General features: G+C 43.5%; 1 protein-coding gene across 1 annotated transcript in view; it reads left to right on the top strand.

The window, feature by feature from the left end:
- LOC144505344 (glutamate receptor ionotropic, delta-2-like) overlaps positions 1 to 13,024 on the top strand; it is a 393,564-nt gene that overhangs the window by 353,839 nt on the left and 26,701 nt on the right. The window contains exon 14 of the mRNA XM_078231464.1: positions 2,479 to 2,645. Within this exon, the coding sequence (XP_078087590.1) occupies positions 2,479 to 2,645 (167 nt within the window). The remainder of the gene's footprint in view (positions 1 to 2,478; positions 2,646 to 13,024) is intronic.

The following is a 13,024-nucleotide window of genomic DNA, read 5'->3' on the forward strand; positions in this document are numbered from 1 at the left end:
AACACTCCTGAACATTTTTGCCTTCCAAGAATACTATCTAATTAAAAATGTTAATTATTGGACTAATAAAAATGGCAGGTACTCATGTTTAGAGGGCCCAAGCAACTGCAGGCATGGTGGCCAATGGTGAAGTAGTTAAAATCACAGATGCGCAGCAACTTAGAATTAGGTGAGTACAGAGATATCAAAGGCTTGTGAGGCTAGAGGGAGAAGGGACTGGATATTCCTGTCCTGACACAGGACAAACCTGCATTAAGTGGGCAAAAAAAGAGGCAGGTAGGTCCCACATGCAGAAGCTCAATCCCATCCACATCAGCAACAGTTTTTAATGGCGGCAGAGGGGGGGAGCAGGGCCACAGTGCTACACAGCATCTTTCTGGCTCCATTTCTGACCATTTTGGCTCCATTGCAGGAGTAGGCATTTTAGATACTCCACAACTTTGAGTCGGGCTAGTTTCTGAATCATAGAATCCTACAGTGCAGAAGGAGGCCATTTGGCCTATCGAGTCTGCACCAACCACAATCCCACCCAGGTCCTATCCCCATAACCCCATGCATTTACCCTAGCTAGTCCCCCTGACACTAAATGGCAATTTAGCCTGGCCAATCCACCTAACCCACACATCTTTGGACTGTGAGAGGAAACTGGAAAAAACCCACACAGACACGGGGAGAACATGCAAACTTCACACAGACAGTGACCCAAGCCGGGAATCGAACCCGGGTCCCTGGCGCTGTGAGGCAGCAGTGCTAACCACTGTGCCACCGTGCCACCAGCTAGTGGTATGATCAACAGTGCCAAAGGATTTCAACAGGTAGAGAAGGACAGAGGTGAATAGTTTACCCTTGAAGTCGTCATATGGGATGCCATTTTTGACTTTAATAAGAGCCGCATCAGTACTGTGGCAGAAACCTGATTGGAGAAATTCAAGCAAGGAATTGTGGGAAAGGTTGCCATGGGCTTGGGAGGTGACAGCATATTCAAAGAATTTGGAGAATATGTAAGGAAATGAAGTTACATTACCTTCCAAACCCATGACCTCCACCACCTAGAAGAGCAACAGATGCATGGGAACACTGCCACCTGCAAATTCGTCTCCATCAAGCCACACACCATCCTGACTTGGAAATATATCGCCGTTCCTTCTCTATCACTGGATCAAAATCCTGGAACTCCCTCCCTAACAGCACTTGGATGTACCCATCTAACAAGTATTGCAGCAGTTCAAGACGGTGGCTCACCAGCATTTTCTCAAGGGCAATTAGGGATGGACATTAAGTGCTGGTATAGCCAGTGATCCGCACATCCTGTGAACAAATCAATAAAAATCATTGCGCTCCTGATGCACTAAATAATGTAATCTGTCTTGTTAAATTTGGACATGGCATTCCCATTGTATCAACTCATGCATGTTTTCATTCGCCTAATTTGAGTCCTTACTCATGCAACTTGGCTATCAGTCCAAAGATGTGCGGGTTAGGTTGATTGGCCAGGTTTAAAAAAATTGCCCCTTAGAGTCCTGAGATGCGTAGGTTAGTGGGATTAGTGGGTAAATATGTGGGGGTAGGGCCTGGGTGGGATTGTGGTCGGTGCAGACTCGATGGGCCGAATGGCCTCCTTCTGCACTGTAGGGTCTCTATGATTTCTATGAACTCAGCCAACATTGACTACCTCATACGCTGCAGGAAAGAATGTCCTGAGGTGTGGTACATCGACAAGACCACCATGCTGATGCTACGACAACAGATGAATAGACACCACGCGACAATCACCAGGCGTTCCCTTCCTGTAGGGGAAGGGAACCAGGTGTTCCCTTCCTGGAGGGGAACACTTCAGCAGTCAAGGGCATTCAACCTCTGATCTTTGGGCAAGTGTTCTTCAAGTAGGCCTTCAAGACACACGACAATGCAGAAACTGATAGCCAAGTTCCGCACACATGAGGACAGCCTTAACCGGGATCTTGGGTTCATGTCACACTACATGTAACCCCCACCATTTTGCTTGGGCTTGCAAAATCCTTTAACTCACTTGAGACAATTCACACCTCTTTAACCTGTGATTATCCCTCTCTCCACTCACACTATCTGTACCTGTAAAGACTTGATTACCTGTAAAGATCGCATTCCAAACATTATCTTGCAATTGTGCCTCTGTCTATAATATGCCTTGTTTGTGAACCCAAGTCTCCACTTACCTGAGGAAGGAGCAGCGCTCCGAAAGCTCGTGATTCCAAATAAACCTGTTGGACTTTAACCTGGTGTTGTGAGACTTCTTACTGGACCTAATATGAAAATTAGTCATGAACTATAAATTTTAAGCAAGGAATTAAAAATACCAAAACCATTTTTTAAAATGTGTCTGGCTAAAAAGATGTTGATTGATGTAGCCAGTACCACTATGTGACAAATGTTTTTGAAAGCTAAATATAGAGCTAGTGTTTGAATAAACCATGTAGTAACACACTTTCATATTTTAAGGTAAAGTCTGGAAATTATGCATTCATCTGGGATGTTGCAGCACTAGAATATATTGTAGAGAATGAACCTGACTGCAGCCTTGTCACAGCAAGGAATTCTAAAGTCGATCGAGGGTATGGCATTGCTCTTCAAGATGGCAGTCCTTACAGGGATATTTTTTCACACAGGTATGCCTTTTATGTTTCAAACGCAATCGTTTGAATATTGTGGTGTGCATCTTAGTGTCTAAAATATAATTATATTCCACCACAATAACAATTTATTTAGTTTAATTTTTTTTGCAATTTAAATGAAAACTGCATAGTTTTAATTACTCAAAGTAGCTGTGGTGCTACACAACTAATGTTATGGAACACTCGATATCATGGGGATTTTCCGGTCCCCCCGCAGTGTATTTTCTAGTGGAGGCAGTTCGCCATTGGTGGCCGGCGGGATCTTCCAGTCCCGCCAAAGTCAATGGTCATTTGCGTTGCTCATCGGCCGCACCACTGGGGAATCTGCCATGGGTGGTGGGGGAGAGGGGGGAGGGGCCTTTGGTGGGACTGAAAGATTCCGCCAGGGGGAAGGGCTGTAAATGTTTTTTTTCTTGCAGTAATCATGAGAATGAATATGCAATAGTTAGAATACCAGGTTGCTTAAATTCACAATGGTAAGACTGAATTGCTTTCTCAACTACAACTGCCTGGTAGCTTTCACAACGAATCTATCAAGAGCCACTATATATTGTTTTGATTGGAAGTATATAAGCTACATGGACAACCCCTAGGAAACAGAGTGTTAGTTAAACACTTGATTCAAGCTGACCTCACAAAAAAGCCAAAAATATTGGCACTAAAAATATTTGTGGATATTTCCACTAGATGAATCATCATTTATAATCAATTTATATAGCAGTGAACTAATACTGGGATTCCACGACAACCCACATCGAAGAGACCTATGTTTACCGAATCGGTGGCATTAAGTAGAAAACTAGGCTATTTTGTCCCTCTGCATCCAATGTGTTATTGTTGAACCTTACCATAGCAAGTATATAACAAAACGCATCACCCATAAGGATATATAGGATTCCCCAGAAATACCTGTATCAAAAGCACTGGAGAAATGCAGGAAGTAATAAATTTAGGTTTATTTATTTGAATTTCATCATTCTGTTTCAAACATCATTACCTTCACTAATACGGGGAAGGGAATAAATAATAATGATAACTATATGTTATGATTTTATTTACTTGGTGTGAGTAGGTCAGTAAAAAATATTGATTTGGAAGTATATAAGCTATATGGACAACTCCTTATAAATTCCATATGGGGTGGGCGACACAGTGGCACAGTGGTTCGCACTGCTGCCTCATAGCGCCAGGGACCAAGTTCGATTCCCAGCTTGGGTCAATGTCTGTGAGGAGTTTGCACGTTCTCCCCGTTTCTGCGTGGGTTTCCACCAGGTGCTCCGGTTTCCTCCCACAGTCTGAAAGACGTGCTGGTTAGGTGCATGCTGAACAGGCGCCGGAGTGTGGTGACTAGGAGAATTTCACAATAACTTCATTGCTGTGTTAACGTAAGCCTTGCTTGTGACTAATAAATAAACTTTAACATTGGCATTTATATACTCAAGCAAAATAATAATGCAAAACCATTTTTTGAAAAAGTTGGGTATAACATCTGGTTTTCATCCATTGTGTATTTTTTATTGATTTGCTACTTTTCCAGAAACAGAACTGTACACATAAGATCCCTTTTGAATGCTAATTTGAATTTTCCAATGAAGCTTTAGCACAATAGTTTCTTTGCCAGTATTTCACACTGAGCAGCAATTATAGGGAGGGTAATAACGACAATGAATTTTAACCTTGCTGCAGTTCTCCACTAGATGTTACCATGGTAAGACCTTTGGCACTGACTCAAGGCTGGGAATTCAAATCCCAGTCCAGCATGAGTTGACCATTAGTTGACATTCTGACAAAGTAATGAGGAACTGATTTTAGATGAAATATTAAACTGAGTCTGTCTTACTAAGATGGTCATATTAACTGGACATAAATAATCTCCTGGCACTATTTTGAAGAAGAGTAGGGGAATTCTCTTCGGTATCCTGGCCAATATTTATTCCTTAACCAATATCACTAAAACAGATTTCCTATCATGACTATCATGTTGCTGTTTCTGGGACTTTGCTCAGGGCAGATTGATTGCTTTGTTTCCAATGTTACAGCAATGACAACACTTGGTAAGTACTTAAGTTGTTGTAAAGTGCTTTGAAGTGTCCTGAGGTCTTCCCTCAAGACTGTTTCCCTTACCAGAATTGTGTAATCCTTCCTCTTTTTACCCAACAATCCACACTTCAGGGATAACACCAAGCATCACAAAAGGGACCACTGGGCTCATGGCCTAACTTGCTTGTTCCAATTTTATTTGAGTGATCCTCTTACAAGGTAGACCGATACAATGCAGAACGTCACCTCTACTTCATCCAAGATTCACCCTTGCTGACACGAGTACGCTCATAAAGTATTTAAAGTAGAAGATCCATCCTGATCCCAGATACTCCATTGGACTCAGGGGTCATGTTAAAGAGGCAGCAAGGATTATCTGACCTCAGGTCTCTGGCAAAGATGCTTGCTAGACCAGAAGGTAATTTTTAATTTCATAATTTGTAATGCCCTTGGTATAGTTCAAAAATAAATTAACAAAAGTCTAGATTAAAATCAACTGGACATGAAGTTACAAAACATTAAGTAGTGAAGCCATCACCGGGTATACACTTATTTTATTTTTCTTTCTACTGAGGTCAGTGAAGAGCGAAATCAAGCAGGAAGGTGCAGCTAGTCAGTGCTGCATATCTTGTGTCCCAATGAAGTTGAATTTTATCCACATTATTTCTGATAATTGGCAATAATTCCTGTTGGAGAACAAATTACAAACACACAGGGAAAATCTTTCATTTACTATTTATTTCCAAGTTGTATTTATATTCTTCTTACGGACATCAACAATTTTAGTACAAATAAATAAATAGCAGGAAATTTTCCCTATCATTACAAAATGCTTTCTTATTTTCATACACTTTTAAAAGGCTGAAATTCATCAACTTTGCTTCCAATTTCCAGCCCTCTCTTACCTTCACATGGTCCATCTCTGACACTTCCCTTCACTTCCTTGATTTTTCTGTCTCTATTTCTGGGGATAGACTGTCTATTAATATTCATTATAAGCCCTGCGACTCCCACAATTACTTCGACTACTGCCTCCATTGTAAAATGGGTAATGATTTTCCCCAGGGTGGGGCCTTGAGTAGGCCAGGGGTGATTCAGACTGCCAAGATGCAGGAATAGAAACCTCTGGAGTGGGTAGGATAAAAGGGAGTCTTGTAAAAGGGTTCTGCAAGTATTCCTGTATTTAAGAGAGTTGAATTGTTGCTTTCAAACCATGTACATTTTTTTTGATAAACGGCCTTTTCCAAACCCAGTACTTTAAAGAACATTCCTGTGCATCCTCGACAGTGGAGGTTTAAGGTAATTTTCATATGTAGAACATCACTGTAATTTCTGCCTATATATTTACCCCATAGGGGTTGCCATCAGTTCCTGCTACCTTCAGCATCCCTTCTAGCCTTTCCTCATCCTGTATTACTTTGAATAAAGTAGTAACTCACCGTCTTATACTATGCCAGTAACCTTCATACAGTTTTCTTCTTTCTTGACTCAGTTGTCATTTTCAGACTTGCTGTCCTTCTGACTTGCACTCACTGATTTAATTTGATTATTGTCATATGTATTAGTGAGAAGTACTATTTCTTGTGCACTATATAGACAAAGCATACCATTCAGTTAGAAGAAAAGGAGATAATGCAGAATGCAGTGTTACAGTCATAGCTAGGGTGTCGGGAAAGGTCAACTTAATGCGAGGAAGGTCCATTCAAAAGTCTGACAGCAGCAGGAAGAAACTGTTCTTGAGTCGGTTGGTACGTGTCCTCAGAATTTTGTATCTTTTTCCCGAAGGAAGAAGGTGAAAGAGAGAATGTCTGGGGTGTGTGGGGTCCTTAATTATGCTGGCAGCTTTTCTGAGGCAGCGGGAAGTGTAGACAATGTCAATGGATGGGAGGCTGGTTTGAGTGATGGACTGGGCTTCGTTCACGACCTTTTGCAGTTCCTTGCGGTCTTGGGCAGAGCAGGAGCCATACCAAGCTGTGATACAACCAGAAATAATGCTTTCCAAGGTGCATCTGTAAAAGTTAGTGAGAGTCGTAGCAGACATGCCAAATTTCCTTAGTCTTCTGAGAAAGTAGAGGCGTTGGTGGGTTTTCTTAACTATAGTGTCGGCATGGGACTGAGCACTCGTATAAGCTGACCATCCAAAAATGCTTGTCCCCCTGGGTGGAGCTCACAGTGAAAGCTTCTTGGTGGAAAATCGTGTCAAAGAACCAAAAGCAAATTTCAGAATTTTGCTTTAATTTTAACCTTAACGGTTTTATTGTAGTTTATATCTAAACTGTTTGAATCTTTACAGATCTACATAATTATATTCTAGCTACAAAGGAAATTTGCTAAGGGAGGTAGTGGCTAGCAAATATAGCTTTCAGAGAAAATTTCTAATTCATTTTACATAGGGAGCCTGGAGCATCTCATTTGTTCTATTATCCTATGTAGTGACCACAAAAAAAGTAACCTCTGTCGTTTTCTTAGGCTTAGTTGCATCCCATTGGTGAGGTTTTTACTTTCCTCCACACTATGCTGGTTTATAAGCGCTTATACAAATCAAAGACATAGGAACAGGAGTAGGTTATTTAGCTTTCAAGCCTGTTCCATTATTCAATGAGATCATGTCTGATCTGAGACTTAACTCTATATACTGTTACGACCTTGCCGATGTTATTGCTGAGCAAGCAAGTCCCCTGAATGAAGTCTGTCTTCCTGTTCATAAACCTTTTCTTTATTATGAGAATGAGGAAGAACTACTGACCTCAATAGCATAGAACTTCAGTAACACCGATAGAATTTTAAATATTAGAAGATTTATCAAAATATTCAGTTCGTAAGTTAAAAGTTGCAGTTAAAATAGCCTTATAGAAAACCCCCCAAAAGAATGGTTAGTCAAAAGTACACAATTAAACCAGCTTTTTAGCAATAATGTTTTATCGATTTTTAACAAACAAACAAATCCAGTAAATATTACTCAAGTCAAGGAATCCTTTTCACTTTATTAATGGTGTGCTTCACAACTTCTCTGAAACTTCCACCCTGATTTGGAATTGCAATACAAGTTCAGAAACAAGCTGTTCCCTAAGACAAAGATGTTCCTGGCTTAACACTGAGTGGCTGCCTCCAATTCCAAGCAGAGATTTTGAAAGCCATGACCAATCAATTTGAAGATTGAGTGAACATTACATATGAATGCTATATATACAACACTAGAGCCCAAGGTGGAAATGAGCCCATGGAACAGTATATGACTGCTGTAACATAGCTTGCAGAATTCTGTGAATTTGGACAGCTAAAAGGTGATCTGATTAAATATCAAATAGTCTTAGGCATATGGGACCTCATAGAAAGTCTACTGAAAGAGGAGAAACCTGTGCTTAGGAAATTGTGAGACTTGTGTAGAAATGTGGAGTGTGTGAAGCATCAGCGTGACAGAACAACCAGAAGAAACATTATGTTGAGAGGAAGTCCAGAGCAAAAGAAAGTCCAGAGAAAGAGCAGAGCAATTGCAGACAAAAGGCATGATGCAAATGCTGTGGGGGACATCATACAAAGAAAACAGCGCTTGGTGGGTAAAAAGCAAAGCAAGCCAATACAGGTGATCACTGAAGAGTTCTCAGCATAAGAGTCTGATGAAGAACAATACGCAATCCGACAGGTTGCTTCCGTCAAGTTGATAGTGGACAAATGCTTTGTGACTATAACACTCCTTCAGCTGTTATTATTGTATCAAGTGAACAAGAAGTGAAAGACAGATTCCAGTGCTTCATGCAACACCATGACTATCATAGACCTATGCAAAATGGCACAACATGGCAGTCTGTAATTGAAACCTGCAAGTGTGGTTAAGACTCTATAATGGCACTATACTCCTATTGAGAGGATAAATTAGTCTGAGAGCCCAATGCAATGGCAAGAAGAAAGATCTAGAATTCCAGCTTATAGGTGGGACACAACAGCCACTTAGCTAAGATGAGGCAAGTTTAAAACTTTGACTAGTAACTCCGAACATGCTAACAGAGGTTTACAACTTGTCGTAACCCACAAATCATTGATCACCAAAAAGATCCTAGAGGAGTACAAAGATGTGTTTACAAGGGTGGGATGTCATCCAGAAGTAGATGAAAGTGTGAGACCAATTCAGCATCTAGCAAGAAGAGTTCCAGCTGCCCGCAAGTCAAGTCTAAAAGACAAAATAGAAGAGCTGGAAAAGAAAGTGACAATTCCTACAGACTGGATTAGCAGTGTGGTCGCAGTGAAACAACCTGGAAAGCTATGAGTATGCTTGGACTCAAAGGATCTAAACAAAGCGTTGAAGAGATTTCACTATCGAATGCCAACCTTTGAAAGAATTTTGCTGCAACTTGCCAAGGCAAAGATCTTTACTACTCTAGTTGTGAAGGATGGTTACTGGCAGGTGAATCTGGTTGAAAGTAGCAGCTTTCTAATGACATTCTGGATGTCACTTAGGAGATACAGATGGTTGTTCATGCCGTTTAGAATTTCCATGGCTCCAAAAGATATCAACACAGACAACATGAGATAGTGAGTGATCTCCCTGGAGTGAAAGCCATAGTGGATGATCTGTTAGTCTATGGATGTGAGACACAGTGGAAGAAATCATAGCTGACCATGATCAGAATTTAATACAAATGAAAAGAGAGAGCTAGCCAGATGGATCTGAAGCTGAACAAAAAAATAGTTCAGCTGAAGGTGCCTGACGTCAAGTACATAGATCATGATGTTCACCCAGAACCTGACAAGGTGAGAGACAAAGCAGTGGTGCACTGGCCAACAAATGTGAAAGCAGTACAAAAATAGTGAACTATTTAACATAGAACATAGAACATAGAAAGCCACAGCACAAACAGGCCCTTCGGCCCACAAGTTGCGCCGATCACATCCCCACCTCTAGGCCTATCTATAGCCCTCAATCCCATTAAATCCCATGTACTCATCCAGAAGTCTCTTAAAAGACCCCAACGAGTTTGCCTCCACCACCACCGACGTCAGCCGATTCCACTCACCCACCACCCTCTGAGTGAAAAACTTACCCCTGACATCCCCCCTGTACCTACCCCCCAGCACCTTAAACCTGTGTCCTCTCGTAGCAACCATTTCAGCCCTTGGAAATAGCCTCTGAGAGTCCACCCTATCCAGACCCCTCAACATCTTGTAAACCTCTATCAGGTCACCTCTCATCCTTCGTCTCTCCAGGGAGAAGAGACCAAGCTCCCTCAACCTATCCTCATAAGGCATGCCCCCCAATCCAGGCAACATCCTTGTAAATCTCCTCTGCACCCTTTCAATGGCTTCAACATCTTTCCTGTAATGAGGTGACCAGAACTGCGCGCAGTACTCCAAGTGGGGTCTAACCAGGGTCCTATAAAGCTGCAGCATTATCTCCCGACTCCTAAACTCAATCCCTCGATTAATGAAGGCTAGTACGCCATACGCCTTCTTGACCGCATCCTCCACCTGCGAGGCCGATTTAAGAGTCCTATGGACCCGGACCCCAAGGTCCTTCTGATCCTCTACACTGCTAAGAATGGTACCCTTCATTTTATACTGCTGCTTCATCCCATTGGATCTGCCAAAATGGATCACTACACACTTATCCGGGTTGAAGTCCATCTGCCACTTCTCCGCCCAGTCTTGCATTCTATCTATGTCTCGCTGCAACTTCTGACATCCCTCCAAACTATCCACAACACCACCTACCTTGGTGTCGTCAGCAAACTTACCAACCCATCCCTCCACTTCCTCATCCAGGTCATTTATGAAAATGACAAACAGCAAGGGTCCCAGAACAGATCCCTGGGGCACTCCACTGGTCACTGACCTCCATGCAGAGAAAGACCCCTCCACAGCCACTCTCTGCCTTCTGCAGGCAAGCCAGTTCTGGATCCACAAGGCAACAGCCCCTTGGATCCCATGCCCTCTCACTTTCTCAAGAAGTCTTGCATGGGGGACCTTATCGAACGCTTTGCTGAAGTCCATATAGACCACATCCACCGCTCTTCCTTCGTCAATGTGCTTGGTCACATTTTCAAAGAACTCAACCAGGCTCGTAAGGCACGACCTGCCCCTGACAAAGCCGTGCTGACTACTTTTGATCATACTAAACTTCTCTAGATGATCATAAATCCTGTCTCTCAGGATCCTCTCCATCAACTTACCAACCACTGAGGTTAGACTCACCGGTCGGTAATTTCCCGGGCTGTCCCTGTTCCCTTTCTTGAATATAGGGACCACATCCGCAATCCTCCAATCCTCCGGAACCTCTCCCGTCTCCATCGACGATGCAAAGATCATCGCCAAAGGCTCCGCAATCTCCTCCCTCGCCTCCCACAGTAACCTGGGGTACATCCCATCCGGTCCCGGCGACTTACCAACCTTGATGCCATTCAATAGTTCCAACACATCCTCTTTCTTTATGTCCACATGCTCGATCCTTTCTGTCCTCCGCAATCCAGCAGTACAACCACCCAGATCCCTTTCCACCGTGAATACCGAGGTAAAGTATTCATTAAGCACCTCCGCCATTTCTAACGGTTCCGCACAAACTTTTCCCCCTTCACCTTTTAAGGGTCCTATGCCTTCACATCTCATCCTTTTACTCTTGACATATTTGTAGAAAGCCTTGGGATTCTCCTTAATCTTACCCGCCAAGGTCTTCTCATGACCCCTTCTCGCTCTCCTAATTTCCTTCTTAAGCTCCTTCCTACATCGCGTATACTCCTCTAAATCCTTAACACCTCCTAGCTCTCTGAACCTTCTGTACGCCTCTCTTTTCTTATTTACCAGGTTCATCACAACCTTCGTGCACCACGGTTCCCGTACCCTACCAACACCCCCCTGTCTCATCGGAACGTTGTCATGCAGAGCTCCAGACAAACATTCCTTGAAAATCCTCCACTTTCCTTCGGTACTTTTCCCCAAGAATGCCTCCTTCCAATTTACCCGTCTAATTTCCTCCCTGATGACACTGTATTTCCCTTTACTCCAGAGAAACACTTTCCTAGCCTGCCTGACCCTATCTCTTTCCAATGCTATCGTGAAGGAGATAGAATTATGATCGCTATCCCCAAGATGCTCACCCACCGAGAGATCCTCCACCTGTCCAGGTTCATTAGCCAGCACCAGATCAAGAACAGCCTCTCCTCTAGTAGGCTTATCCACATACTGTGTCAGGAAACTCTCCTGGACACACCTAACAAACTCCTCTCCATCCAAACCCCTAGCCCTAGGGATATTCCAATCTATGTTTGGGAAATTAAAATCTCCCATCACGACAACTCTGTTATTCCTACATCTCTCCAGGATCTGTTTCCCCATCTGCTCCTCAACATCTCTGTTACTATTGGGCGGCCTATAGAAAACACCCAGCAAAGTTACCGACCCCTTCCTGTTCCTAACCTCCACCCACAGAGATTCCGTAGTCAGTCCCTCCACGGCGTCCACCTTCTCTACAGCCGTGACACTATCCCTGATCAACAGTGCCACTCCCCCCCCTCTCTTGCCTCCCTCCCTGTCCTTCCTGAAACATCTAAAACCCGGCACCTGAAGCACCCAGTCCTGTCCCTGAGACATCCAAGTCTCCGTAATGGCCACCACATCACAATTCGAAGCAGCAATCCACGCTCCAAGCTCATCCACTTTATTCACTACACTCCTGGCATTAAAATAGACACATCTCAGACCTTCAGCCTGAGCACTTCCCTTCTCCCTCACTCGTCTAACCTCCCTCTTACCCTGTCTACATTCCTTATCTATTTGCGAGCTAACCTCCTCGCTCTCAGTCCCCTCATTTCGATTCCCTCCCCCCAACCTTTCTAGTTTAAAGTCTCACCAGTAGCCTTAGCCAACCTTCCCGCCAGGATATTGGTCCCCCTGGGATTCAAGTGCCACCCGTCTTTTTTAAACAGGTCACACCTGCCCCTAAAGAGGTCCCAATGATCCAAGTACCCAAATCCTTGTCCCTTGCTCCAGTCCCTCAGCCACGCATTAATTCTCCACCGATTCCTGTTCTCACTCTCCCGCGGCACAGGCAGCAATCCCGAGATTACTACCTTTGCATTCCTCTTTCTCAGCTGTCTACCCAACTCCCTATATTCTCTTTTCATGACCCCTTCCCTCTTCCTACCTATGTCAGCAGTACCTATATGCATCACGACCTTGGGCTCCTCTCCCTCCCCCTTCAGGATTTCTGGGACTCGACCAGAGACATCCTGGACCCCTGCACCAGGGAGGCAAACCACCATCCGAGAGTCCCGTCTGTGTCCGCAAAAACGCCTATCTGACCCTCTCACCGTAGAGTCCCCAATTAGCACTACCCTCCTTTCCTT

This window comes from Mustelus asterias, chromosome 16 (assembly GCF_964213995.1).
Source record: "Mustelus asterias chromosome 16, sMusAst1.hap1.1, whole genome shotgun sequence".
Classification (NCBI taxonomy): Eukaryota; Metazoa; Chordata; class Chondrichthyes; order Carcharhiniformes; family Triakidae; genus Mustelus; species Mustelus asterias.